Source organism: Anopheles ziemanni (assembly GCF_943734765.1).
Source record: "Anopheles ziemanni chromosome X unlocalized genomic scaffold, idAnoZiCoDA_A2_x.2 X_unloc_52, whole genome shotgun sequence".
Lineage (NCBI taxonomy): Eukaryota > Metazoa > Arthropoda > Insecta > Diptera > Culicidae > Anopheles > Anopheles ziemanni.
The window spans coordinates 171,859-186,874 of NW_026689821.1; the positions used below are offsets into that span (position 1 = coordinate 171,859).

General features: G+C 41.5%; 1 protein-coding gene across 1 annotated transcript; it reads left to right on the forward strand.

The window, feature by feature from the left end:
* The first annotated feature begins 3,953 nt into the window (after positions 1–3,953).
* Positions 3,954–8,352, forward strand: LOC131292373 (helicase POLQ-like). Its single transcript, XM_058320820.1, has 5 exons — positions 3,954–4,290; positions 4,375–6,986; positions 7,628–8,011; positions 8,073–8,207; positions 8,281–8,352. Exons 1-5 carry the CDS (start codon positions 3,954–3,956, stop codon positions 8,350–8,352), a joined length of 3,540 nt encoding a protein of 1,179 aa, XP_058176803.1.
* Positions 8,353–15,016: the final 6,664 nt, after the last annotated feature.

Sequence of the window (15,016 nt, forward strand, 5' to 3'; positions counted from 1 at the left end):
ATGCATTACTTTAAATTGAACGTGGTTAGTCATTTTTGCATGCATTAAATTATTTGAAGGCATGCATTAATAATATTTAAATTAATTTTTCATATTAAAATAGTGTGAGCGCGTGGACGCTCGACGACGACGATGAGTTGTTCGGTTTTCTACGTTTAGCACAACTGTTGTGCTGATCCACATGATGGCCAAAAAGGGATGCATCGTCCAGCGCCGTCGACTCCGCAATCGGCAAGTCGTGGAAATCATCGTCGCTGCATCTGGCCTGGTCTTCGTCCACCACTTGAGTTTTCGGTAGCACAGCCTGCATGTACCGATCCAGCTCCTCCCACTCCGCCTGCCTCTGAAAAGATGAACATGTATCAATATACGCCATATGTTCGGTGATGTATCTAATCAGGGCGTCCTGGTGTTCTCTCTCGAATGCTGTTTTGCGGACTGTTGGCAGTCGGTGGAATCGCTTCCTTGCAGCCCGGTGACACCTCGCTGCTGTATATGGTGGTTTATGTTGGCCGTACTTTGCGACGAAGTAATCAATTGTAGTGAGTGGAACGGATTGGGGCTTTCCGTTTGCCTCGTCAAACAGCCGCTTTTCTTCCTTTGTAAGCCGGTGGTTTTCCGAACGCGATGCTTCGATGATATAAGGCAGTTTCGTGGCAGGATCAGCATGCTTCCACAGCTTTTTCCGGTCGGCGCAAGTCAGATTTAAGGTGCTTTGTTGTTTTGTAAAAATATTGTAAGGTGTTATGGTGCGGTTTGCTATCTTGTTGTATGTTGTTTTGGTTTGGTTCTGGTAGCTAGAAATAATCAAAACAAAACAAACAATACAATCAATGAAAACCAAGGCACCTTTTGGTTGATTATTTAAGACTTACGAAAATTGTTGCATTTTTTGTTGTGTAGTTTTCGGCGTGTCGCCCAAACACTCCCGGACTCCTTTCTTCTGCACGATGCAGAGCATTTCGTCCAGCGTCCGATACGCGTCGACTCTCTGCAACAACATTTTTGTCGCCTTCTTTGCTTCTTCGGGCGTATGGTTGCCTACAGCGACGCGAGTCCAATTTATTTGCTGAATCCGGTCGTCTGCTTTCTTCTCGTCCTCCGCTGGCAAAATTGCTCGAAGCTGGTGGACCAAATCATCGTACTCGGCTACCGTCCACTGTTCGGCAGGAACGTTACCGATATTCGCACATTGTTCGGTCTCCGCCGATCCGAACATATCCTCAGTAGCGTTTATCCAACTCAAGGCCATTTTCTGCACGAAACTTTTTATTTTTTCTGTAGTAAATTGGTTGAGTTTGCTTCTTTCGTCCGTAGGAAGGCGTCTGTAAAATGGCGTCGTTTTTTTCGGCAGGTACATTGAGTCGATTCTCTGTCCTGCTTCCCGAAATGTCAGTTGAACGAAAAGGAGTTATTAATTTTTCAATAGCTCACAAACAAAATCAAGAAAACGTTGTTTCTTTCAGCGTAAATGTTCCAGTATTGTTGCGGTCATGTGGAAGAATCATCATTAAATTAAATATAACGGCCAGAGTGAGCAACTTATTTCAAAACAAGAATAATTTAAAATTTGTTCGTTGGTTTTCATTATTCTCGTTGGAGAACTGAACCCACAATTTGTAAACACGACAAAATGGAAGACAATTGTCAAAAAGTCAACTTCATACGGAATAATTATTTGTTTCTGCTGTAACAGATTTTTTTTTAATTTACGTCTGCGCATATATAATAAAAATGAAGCTTTTGGTCTCTAAAATACCATTCCAAAAATATATAATCATACGAGATCGGGTTCTTACAACCAGACTTATTTCCGGTTTTGTGGTTTTTCCGATATCAGCAGTGATGACCAGTACCATGGTGCACCTACGATGAACCGCAATCTTAAAAATATGTTCTTTCAACATTTATCTTTCTCCTGCTTTCTTAGAAATACGTCCTATGATAACGAATTAATAATTTTTCAATTAATAAAAAACAATGTTCTGTTTCTAGCAAAAAAACAAGAAATGAAATTATTTTATTCGTTGCTCATCGAAGACCTACTTGAAGAACTGAACACGTATTTTGTAAACATGGTTTCATTGAAACCACCTTCATACGTTGTTGAAATAATGGTTCGTTTCTGCTACAAAATACTTTTTTTAATCTGCATCCGACCATATCGAAATAAAAAAAGTTTTCTTGGTCCGCAATTTACCATTCCAAAAATATATAACAATGCGAGATCGGTTGCAAACAACACAACTTATTCCCGGATTCGCTTATTTGACAAAATACAGCTCACCGGAATCGCCTTCGGTAAAGTTTACCCGTAGAAATGTGTTCTTTAATTATACATCTTCATTCTATTTGTTTGTCGTCAGTGCTCAAACTCGAGATAAATATGTTTTAATTTTTCAATAACAAAGTACTATTTTAAGCATGAAAACATAAAATAAAATAATTTTTTTATTGATATTCGACCTCCTACTTGAAGAACTTAACCCGTATTTTGTAAACATGGTTTCATTGAAACCATCTTCATACGTTGTTGAATAAATGGTTCGTTTGTGCTACAAAAGACTTTTTTTAATATGCATCTGACCATATCGAAATGAAAAAAGTTTTCTTGGTCCGCAATTTACCATTCCAAAAATATATAATAATGCGAGATCGGTTGCAAACAACTTAACTTATACCCGGATTTGTTTATTTGACAAAATACAGCTCACCGGAATCAACTTCGGTAAAGTTTACCCGTAGAATTGTGTTCTTTAAATATACATCTTCAGCCTATTTGCTTGTCGTCAGTGCTCGAACTCGAGAAAATTATGTTCTAATTTTTCAAAAACAAAGTACTATTTCAAGCATTAAAACATGAAATTAAATTATTGTTTTTATTGAGCTATGACCACCTACTTGAAGAACTGAACCCGCATTTTGTAAACATGGTTTCATTGAAACCACCTTCATACGTTGTTGAAATAATGGTTCGTTTCTGCTACAAAAGACGTTTTTTAATCTTCATCTGACCATATCGAAATGAAATAAGTTTTCTCGGTCTTCAATTTACCATTATAAAAATATATAATAATGCGAGATCGGTTGCAAACAACACAACTTATTCCCGTATTGGCTTATTTGACAATATACAGCTCACCGGAATCACCTTCGGTAAAGTTTACCCGCAGAAATGTGTTCTTTAATTATAAATCTTCATCCTATTTGCTTGTCGTCAGTGTTCGGACTTGAGATAATTATGTTTTAATTTTTCAAAAACAAAGTACTATTTCTAGCATTAAAACATGAAATTAAATTATTTTTTTTATTGATCTACGACCACCTACTTGAAGAACTGAACCCGCATTTTGTAAACATGCTGACGAAGAAGACAATTGCCAAAGAGGACACTTCATACGGTAATTAATTTTGTATTTGTTTCTGCGCTTAAAAACATATTTTTAATCAGCATCTGACCAAATCGAAATTAAATAAATCTTCTTCGTCTCTATTTAACCTTTCCAAAAATATATCATCATACGGGACAGGTTGCGAAAAACTCGACATATTCCCGGTTTTGTTTATTTGATGATATAAGCGGCTTGACCGGGAAGACCTTCAATGAAGTGTATCGGTAGAAATGTTTTCTTTCAGCTTTCATGTTCGTTCCCAAAATGATTAACGCAACAACCCGCAATAACTGTGCTTGCATATAATTTCCGTTCAATCCGAATTTATTATTATCCTTAAAAAGAAATCACACGCATTGTCAATGCGACACATCCGATTCATGATTGTCAAATAAAAACAGAACACACCTCTTCTCTTCACTCGTTGGAGAATTGTAAGTTTGTCAATTTCCTTAGCAGGTGCAGATTGTTATGACGACATTAAAATACAGTGAAAAATGAATGCAACTTTGTTTTGATTAAAGCTTCTCATTACTTTACATAAAAAACAGTTTGCCAGCCATGTCGGGAAATCGAAGTTCCCGCGGTCGACAGATGCTTCCCACAACGGCGAGGAAATGCTTGATTTCACCGAATCTGCGTTCGGCAGCCAGGGGCGTAGCACCAGCAGCGCCGGCAGCAAACCCGGTTGATTTCCGAGCACCGGTCACAGCTTGTACCAGCAAACCTAAAGATGACTTAAGTACGAAACTGTTGGAGCTAGATAGCACGTTGCTGAACGCGGTCGATTTGGCCAGCATCGAGAAAAAAGTCAAACGTTCGAAGCCGCGTACCTCATGGGGCGGTGCAGCCGATCAACCGATCACGCCGTTTCGAAAACGTTCCAAATCAGTTGGAGGTAGGTGAACGCTTTATACGAGTGACAATAACGTAGGATTTAAGATACTTTTTACTTTATTTCAAAACTGTTTTCCTGTAACAGCCATTGAAAGAAGGCTTATGGCAAGTCCTCCGAAACTGCAAAAATCAGCTGTAAGTAGTCGAAAGATTTATGTGCTTAAAATGAACATGGACGGTAGCGAGGTGCGCGACGGAGGGAGGGACAGTGGCTGTAATGAAAATCTAACATCAAATCGGTCAAACGTTGCAAACGAGGAAACTCCTCCGGTTCGTCCTCTGTGGTCCGGGGTGGAAAATGACGATGCTGAAATGCTACCATGTGGACAGGTACCGATCGCCAGCCATGATCAACTTGACACGGACGAAATAATCAAGGCTAAACTGAAACGGATCGGGTCCACCAAACCAGTAACGCACGTCGGTGATATGCTGCGAGAGAGTAACGGGTTCGAGGTGTACACAAACCAGGACATCTGTTCGCAGTACATGCGGCAAGACGAGTCCCTCGCTGATGAGGGGGTGGAGCGAATCGTCGCGATCGGTGCATCACAAATAGGTCATCCGGAGCGTCCGTCACATTTCCAGCAGGTAGCCGCTGAAGCCGAACGTACCTTCGAGCTGCAGAAGGTGAGCGAAGGGTTGCGGATTTTTGAAATCTGTGACCGTACGCTGCACGACATGACCAACATTGAGCCGATGGCGAATGCGATAGGCGAGGGAAGCTCGCGAATGAGGACCAGCAACTCGACCATAGCGGCCATCAATCGTGATGAGCGAATTTCAGATCAGACTACAAAGCCAAAGTTCACCGTACCCCACGTATCGTCGCTTTTCCTCGAGAAGGGTCCGTTCTTTGGGCTACCGAACAACGTTCGGCGAATGCTGCGAGACTTTCGTGGTATTGGCGAGCTGTACGATTGGCAGCAGGAGTGTCTGGACTTGCCGGCGATCGACGAGAGACGTAATTTGATCTACGCACTGCCAACGAGCGGTGGAAAGACACTGGTGGCGGAGATTCTTATGCTACGGGAGATTATTTGCCGCCTGCGGAACGTCATGTTCGTCGTGCCGTACGTTTCATCCGCTCAGGAGAAGCTGATCGCGCTCACTCCGTTCTCGATCGAGCTGCAGTTTTTATTGGAGGAGTACACCGGTGGTAGGGGACAATGTCCGCCGCACAAACGGCACAGAAAAAACACGATCTTTGTTTGTACGATCGAAAAATCGCTCATCCTCATGAACTCTCTCATCGAGGTGGGTCGCGCGGACGAGATCGGGCTGATCGTGATCGACGAACTGCATATGATTGGAGAGCAGCGACACGGGGGCACTCTGGAGATGTTGATCACCAAGGTGCAGTCGCTACGAGCCGGAATTCAGATCGTAGGAATGAGTGCTTCTATCGGAAACTTGGGTGAATTGGCCCGTTTCATGCTAGCCGACGTTTACTGTCGCGAAAATCGGCCGGTGGAGTTGAAGGAATACATCAAGTGGGGGGAAGATCTGTTCGAGGTTCGCAGCCAAGCCGAACGCATATTTGATGTGTTAGGAGAAAAGCGAAAGTTAGAGTTTAACTACGGTGAGGAACTGCGGCGGATCGACGTGGACCATGTGATTGGTCTGATCATGGAAGTAATCCCCAAGGGTTCGTGTTTGGTGTTTTGTCCTACCAGAAACAGGTGTGAAAGTTTGTGCGCCATGCTAGCGGCCAACTTGCCGGATTCATTTGCCCAGCACCGGGCAGAGGAAAAAGCGCAGATTATAAAGTCTCTCCAGGATGACGGGTCCGTTGCACCAATCCTTCCGCATTCGTTTCGTGTCGGGGTCGCGTACCATCACGGTAGGTTAACGCAGGACGAGCGTCGTATGATCGAGGATGCATTCCGGGCCGGCATCCTTTCGGTGATCGTGTGCACTTCCACTCTGGCCGCCAGTGTGAATCTTTCGGCGAAACGTGTAATAATCTGCTCTCCTTACATTGGGAGCGATTTTTTTACGCTAAGTCGCTACAAACAAATGGTTGGCCACGCAGGGCGTGCGGGTAAACGCGACACCGGCGATTCCATACTTATTTCCGCCATGCGCGATATTCCGCAAATTTGCGAGATGTTCTGCTCACCACTGGACTTCGCCGAGTCGGCGCTCTTGGAAGACGAAGGAGCCTGCTTGAAATCGCTCGTACTCGGCTCGATCGGGCTCGGTCTTTGTAAGACACGGAATGCGCTTCAAGCGATGGTTGGAAGCACGCTGCTAGCGCAGCAAGCGAAGCGACGCGAAATCGATCTCGAGGCCATCACCGATGAAACGATCGTGCAGCTGTATCAGGGCAATGCGATAAAGGCAACGCACGATAGCTGTATGCGCAATCCCACGAACATGGTTGTACAAATCAGTGCCGCAGATGGACGATCGGAGGAAGCGGTAGGACAGGCGTTCGTTCGAGTACACAAGACACCTTCCCGTCCGGGTAAGGTTTTCAAAACGATCGATCGAACGAGCCCGCTGGAAGTGATCAACCTTGGCAAGGCGGCCATCCGAGCCGGGTTCGACATAGAGCGAGCGGTCCGGTTCTACAACGAGATGCAGGAACTAGGCAAACGACTGTGTGTGCTCGATGAGTTCGATCTGCTTTTCCTCATTCTGCTTGAGGACGGATTGGAAGTATATTTCAAAATTGAGGATTTGATCATTCTGGTAAGTACCCCTTTGTTAACGATAGCAAGTATTGTTTCTTAAACGTTAAGTGTTAAACACCGCAAGTTGAACCACAAACAACCGTGAAATATATTTGTATCCTATTTGTATTATTTGTATGTATTTGTTACCTGAAACTTATCTTTTTCATAGCTCCATAGTGCGAACCACGCTAAAGCATTTGTTTGATAAGCACTCAAATACCATTTGTTTTGTTCTTGTATCGTTTTTTCAAAATCGAGTAGTGATGGATGAAGTAATTTTTGATGAAATTTTAGAAATGCTTTTTCTAAGAGCGAATCATGGAAGACTGTCTTCTAGTTTGTTCTTGTCTTTTCTAGGTCTTCCTCAACATATTTTTTTTAAAAATAACTATAAAAAAATCTTAAGCTTCAGTTCAGCAAGATGGAAGGATTAAAGTTACTATAATTTCATCATATCCGACTATCACGTAGCTTTGCAAGAAAAATTGTAAACGTTGAAGTGTAGTGGTTGGACATCAAAAGAATAAACGAGTTTTCAAGTATAGAGGCAATCGTAAAAATGGATTAGTACGGTGATAAGGATGTGCCCTTGATATTAAGCATTAAAAAGAGGTTCAATTCAAAAAGATTATTAACTGACTGCAATACTTTTTTCAGACCAGTAAACTCTCGGATGCACTGCGGAAAATCGCCGCAAGGTACAACATCAGTCAAGTGGTTATAGAGAAAATTTTAAAGCGCCGCACTGTACCCGACGAGACAATGTTCCTAATGCAGCGTTTCTTCCGTGTGCTAATCGTACACGACCTTTGGGGCCAAACGGATCTCCAGGAAGTTGCCCTCAAGTACCGCGTGAGCGCGGGGGCGATTCAGACGCTAATGACCGCCGCCGCTGGGACAGCGCACAGTTTGCTGCGGATGTGCGAGGAAATCCCGGAACTGTGGGCGTTCCAGCACCTGCTGACGGGCATGACCAAACGATTGACGCACTACTGTAAGCTTGAGCTGATGCCACTGATGGAGCTGCCATCGATGAAGCTGGTAAGTTGCGATCTCGCGGCATTCGCGTGTGGCAAAATTATTCTCGTTGTTTTTTTTCCAGGGCCGTGCCAAACAGTTGTACCGGGCGGGGTACACGACGCTCGGCTCCTTAGCCCGTGCCAAATCGAAGGAGCTGGTAGAAACCATCGAATACATGAACTACAGGACGGCGAACCAATTGATACTGAGCGCGAAGGTAATGCATGCATGCAGTTGAGGCTGATTCCACATTTCTCCATTACTACATTACAACTTGTTGTTACTTTTAGGCGAAACTTATGGAACAAGTTGATGTCCTACGCGAACAGGCCGAAGAGTATCTCTCGCAGATGAATCGTTGAACTTGTTTTGCTGATCATTGTGGTGGTGAGGAATACCATATAGCCACTCACCAACTCGCATCAGTTAGCTGTAAGAAGATAAAATGGACATAACGAAGGCTGAACTTATTACTTATTGCCAAAACGGAAGCAAACGTTGTGTTGCCGGATAGCCGGATCATAAATTCCAAGAAATTCATATGTTAGGATGCTGGGAGATGAATGGGATGCTGCATGGAGATGAATCTTGATCTTCTTCATCTCCCATCTTAATACAGCATCCCTACTTAAAGGCATCTCGGACTTAGTCGATTTTTCATAAATTCCAAGAAATTCATATGTTAGGATGCTGCGAGATGAATGGGATGCTGCATGGAGATGAATCATGATCTTCTTCATCTCCCATCTTAATACAGCATCCCTACTTAAAGGCATCTCGGACTAAGTCGATTTTTAATAAATTCTAAGAAAAACTTATGTTAGGATGCTGCGAGATGAAAGGGATGCTGCATGGAGATGAATCTTGATCTCCTACATCTCCCATCTCAATACAGCATCCCTACTTAGAGGCATCTCGGACTTAGTCGATTTTTCATAAATTCTAAGAAAAACATATGTTAGGATGCTGCGAGATGAATGGGATGCTGCATGGAGATGAATCTTGATCTTCTTCATCTCCCATCTCAATACAGCATCCCTACTTACAGGCATCTCGGACTTAGTCGATTTTTCATAAATTCCAAGAAATTCATATGTTAGGATGCTGGGAGATGAATGGAATGCTGCATGGAGATGAATCTTGATCTCCTCCATCTCCCATCTCAATACAGCATCCCTACTTAAAGGCATCTCGGACTTAGTCGATTTTTCATAAATTCATAGAAATTCATATGTTAGGATGCTGCGAGATGAATGGGATGCTGCATGCAGATGAATCTTGATCTTCTACATCTCCCATCTTAATACAGCATCCCTACTTGAAGGCATCTCGGACTTAGTCGATTTTTCATAAATTCTAAGAAAAACATATGTAAGGATGCTGCGAGATGAATGGGATGCTGCATGGAGATGACTCTTGATCTTCTCCATCTCCCATCTTAATACAGCATCCCTACTTAAAGGCATCTCGGACTTAGTCGATTTTTCATAAATTCTAAGAAATTCATATGTTAGGATGCTGCGAGATGAATGGGATGCTGCATGGAGATTAATATTGATCTTCTTCATCTCCCATCTTAATACAGCATCCCTACTTAAAGGCATCTCGGACTTAGTCGATTTTTCATAAATTCTAAGCAGAACATATGTTAGGATGCTGCGAGATGAATGGGATGCTGCATGGAGATGAATCTTGATCTCCTACATCTCCCATCTTAATACAGCATCCCTACTTAAATGCATCTCGGACTTAGTCGATTTTTCATAAATTCTAAGAAAAACATATGTTAGGATGCTGCGAGATGAATGGGATGCTGCATGGAGATGAATCTTGATCTCCTACATCTCCCATCTCAATACAGCATCCCTACTTAAAGGCATCTCGGACTTAGTCGATTTTTCATAAATTCATAGAAATTCATATGTTAGGATGCTGGGAGATGAATGGGATGCTGCATGGAGATGAATCTTGATCTCCTACATCTCCCATCTCAATACAGCATCCCTACTTAAAGGCATCTCGGACTTAGTCGATTTTTCATAAATTCATAGAAATTCATATGTTAGGATGCTGGGAGATGAATGGGATGCTGCATGGAGATGAATCTTGATCTTCTTCATCTCCCATCTTAATACAGCATCCCTACTTAAAGGCATTTCGGACTTAGTCGATTTTTCATAAATTCTAAGAAATTCATATGTTAGGATGCTGGGAGATAAATGGGATGCTGCATGGAGATGAATCTTGATCTCCTACATCTCCCATCTCAATACAGCATCCCTACTTAAAGGCATCTCGGACTTAGTCGATTTTTCATAAATTCATAGAAATTCATATGTTAGGATGCTGCGAGATGAATGGGATGCTGCATGGAGATGAATCTTGATCTCCTACATCTCCCATCTTAATACAGCATCCCTACTTAAAGCCATCTCGGACTTAGTCGATTTTTCATAAATTCTAAGAAATACATATGTTAGGATGCTGGGAGATGAATGGGATGCTGCATGGAGATGAATCTGGATCTCCTACATCTCCCATCTCAATACAGCATCCCTACTTAAAGGCATCTCGGACTTAGCCGATTTTTCATAAATTCATAGAAATTCATATGTTAGGATGCTGCGAGCTGAATGGGATGCTGCATGGAGATGAATCTTGATCTACTTCATCTCCCATCTTAATACAGCATCCCTACTTAAATGCATCTCGGACTTAGTCGATTTTTCATAAATTCTAAGAAAAACATATGTTAGGATGCTGCGAGATGAATGGGATGCTGCATGGAGATGAATCTTGATCTTCTTCATCTCCCATCTTAATACAGCATCCCTACTTAAAGGCATCTCGGACTTAGTCGATTTTTCATAAATTCTAAGAAATTCATATGTTAGGATGCTGCGAGATGAATGGGATGCTGCATAGAGATGAATCTTGATCTCCTACATCTCCCATCTTAATACAGCATCCCTACTTAAAGGCATCTCGGACTTAGTCGATTTTTCATAAATTCATAGAAAAACATATGTTAGGATGCTGCGAGATGAATGGGATGCTGCATGGAGATGCATCTTGATCTCCTACATCTCGCATCTTAATACAGCATCCCTACTTAAAGCCATCTCGGACTTAGTCGATTTTTCATAAATTCTAAGAAATACATATGTTAGGATGCTGGGAGATGAATGGGATGCTGCATGGAGATGAATCTGGATCTCCTACATCTCCCATCTCAATACAGCATCCCTACTTAAAGGCATCTCGGACTTAGTCGATTTTTCATAAATTCATAGAAAAACATATGTTAGGATGCTGCGAGCTGAATGGGATGCTGCATGGAGATGAATCTTGATCTACTTCATCTCCTATCTTAATACAGCATCCCTACTTAAATGCATCTCGGACTTAGTCGATTTTTCATAAATTCTAAGAAAAACATATGTTAGGATGCTGCGAGATGAATGGGATGCTGCATGGAGATGAATCTTGATCTTCTTCATCTCCCATCTTAATACAGCATCCCTTCTTAAAGGCATCTCGGACTTAGTCGATTTTTCGTAATTTCTAAGAAAAACATATGTTAGGATGCTGCGAGATGAATGGGATGCTGCATGGAGATTAATATTGATCTTCTTCATCTCCCATCTTAATACAGCATCCCTACTTAAAGGCATCTCGGACTTAGTCGATTTTTCATAAATTCTAAGCAGAACATATGTTAGGATGCTGGGAGATGAATGAGATGCTGCATGGAGATGCATCTTGATCTCCTACATCTCCCATCTTAATACAGCATCCCTACTTAAAGGCATCTCGGACCTAGTCGATTTTTCATAAATTCTAAGAAATTCATATGTTAGGATGCTGGGAGATGAATGGGATGCTGCATGGAGATGAATCTTGATCTTCTTCATCTCCCATCTTAATACAGCATCCCTACTTAAAGGCATCTCGGACTTAGTCGATTTTTCATAAATTCTAAGAAATTCATATGTTAGGATGCTGGGAGATGAATGGGATGCTGCATGGAGATGAATCTTGATCTCCTACATCTCTCATCTCAATACAGCATCCCTACTTAAAGGCATCTCGTACTTAGTCGATTTTTCATAAATTCATAGAAATTCATATGTTAGGATGCTGCGAGATGAATGGGATGCTGCATGGAGATGAATCTTGATCTTCTACATCTCCCATCTTAATACAGCATCCCTACTCAAACGCATCTCGGACTTAGTCGATTTTTCATAAATTCTAAGAAAAACATATGTAAGGATGCCGCGAGATGAATGGGATGCTGCATGGAGATGACTCTTGATCTTCTCCATCTCCCATCTTAATACAGCATCCCTACTTAAAGGCATCTCGGACTTAGTCGATTTTTCATAAATTCTAAGAAAAACATATGTTAGGATGCTGCGAGATGAATGGGATGCTGCATGGAGATGAATCTTGATCTTCTTCATCTCCCATCTTAATACAGCATCCCTAGTTAAAGGCATCTCGGACTTAGTCGATTTTTCATAATCTCCTAGAAAAACATATGTTAGGATGCTGCGAGATGAATGGGATGCTGTTGTGAGATGAATCTTGATCTTTTTCATCTTCCATCTTAATACAGCATCCCTACTTAAAGGCATCTCGGACTTAGTCGATTTTTCATAAATTCTAAGAAAATCATATGTTAGGATGCTGCGAGATGAATGGGATGCTGCATGGAGATGAATCTTGATCTTCTACATCTCCCATCTTAATACAGCATCCCTACTTAAAGGCATTTCGGACTTAGTCGATTTTTCATAAATTCTAAGAAAAACATATGTTAGGATGCTGCGAGATGAATGGGATGCTGCATGGAGATTAATCTTGATCTTCTTCATCTCCCATCTTAATACAGCATCCCTACTTAAAGGCATCTCGGACTTAGTCGATTTTTCATAAATTCTTAGAAAAACATATGTTAGGATGCTGCGAGATGAATGGGATGCTGCAAGGAGATGAATCTTGATCTCCTACATCTCTCATCTCAATACAGCATCCCTACTTAAAGGCATCTCGGACTTAGTCGATTTTTCATAAATTCATAGAAAAACATATGTTAGGATGCTGGGAGATGAATGGGATGCTGCATGGAGATGAATCTTGATCTCCTACATCTCCCATCTTAATACAGCATCCCTACTTAAAGCCATCTCGGACTTAGTCGATTTTTCATAAATTCTAAGAAATTCATATGTTAGGATGCTGGGAGATGAATGGGATGCTGCATAGAGATGAATCTTGATCTCCTACATCTCCCATCTTAATACAGCATCCCTACTTAAAGCCATCTCGGACTTAGTCGATTTTTCATAAATTCTAAGAAATTCATATGTTAGGATGCTGGGAGATGAATGGGATGCTGCATGGAGATGAATCTTGATCTCCTACATCTCCCAACTCAATACAGCATCCCCACTTGAAGGCATCTCGGACTTAGTCGATTTTTCATAAATTCATAGAAATTCATATGTTAGGATGCTGCGAGATGAATGGGATGCTGCATGCAGATGAATATTGATCTCCTACATCTCCCGTCTCAATACAGCATCCCTACTTAAAGGCATCTCGGACTTAGTCAATTTTTCATAAATTCATAGAAATTCATATAACAGGATGCTGGGAGATGAATGGGATGCTGCATGGAGATGAATCTTGATCTTCTTCATCTCCCATCTTAATACAGCATCGCTGCTTAAAGGCATCTCGGACTTAGTCGATTTTTCATAAATTCTAAGAAAAACATATGTAAGGATGCTGGGAGATGAATGGGATGCTGCATGGAGATGAATCTTGATCTTCTTCATCTTCCATCTTATTACAGCATCCCTGCCTTAAGGCATCTCGGACTTAGTCGATTTTTCATAAATTCTAAGAAAAACATAAGTTAGGATGCTGCGAGATGAATGGGATGCTGCATGTAGATGAATCTTGATCTTCTTCATCTCCCATCTCAATACAGCATCCCTACTTAAAGGCATCTCGGACTTAGTCGATTTTTCATAAATTCTAAGAAATTTATATGTTAGGATGCTGGGAGATTAATGGGATGCTGCATTGAGATGAATCTTGATCTCCTACATCTCCCATCTCAATACAGCATCAATACTTAAAGGCATCTCGGACTTAGTCGATTTTTCATAAATTCTAAGAAATTTATTTGTTAGGATGCTGCGAGATGAATGGGATGCTGCATGGAGATGAATCTTGATCTTCTTCATCTCCCATCTCAATACAGCATCCCTACTTAAAGGCATCTCGGACTTAGTCGATTTTTCATAAATTCTTAGAAAAACATATGTTAGGATGCTGCAAGATGAATGGGATGCTGCATTGAGATGAATCTTGATCTCCTACATCTCCCATCTCAATACAGCATCCCTTCTTAAAGGCATCTCGGACTTAGTCGATTTTTCATAATTTCTAAGAAATTCATATGTTAGGATGCTGCGAGATGAATGGGATGCTGCAGGGAGATGAATCTTGACCTTCATCATCTCCCATCTTAATACAGCATCCCTACTTAAAGGCATCTCGGACTTCGTCGATTTTTCATAAAATCTAAGAAATTTATATGTTAGGATGCTGGGAGATGAATGGGATGCTGCATGGAGATGAATCTTGATCTTCTTCATCTCCCATCTTAATACAGCATCCCTTCTTAAAGGCATCTCGGACTTAGTCGATTTTTCACAAATTCTCAGAAAAACATAAGTTAGGATGCTGCGAGATGAATGGGATGCTGCATGGAGATGAATCTTGATCTTCTTCATCTCCCATTTTAATACAGCATCCCTACTTAAAGGCACCTCGGACTTAGTCAATTTTTCATAAATTCTAAGAAAAACATATGTTAGGATGCTGCGAGATGAATGGGATGCTGCATGGAGATGAATCTTGATCTTCTTCATCTCCCATCTTAATACAGCATCCCTACTTAAAGGCATCTCGGACTTAGTCGATTTTTCATAAATTCTAAGAAAAACA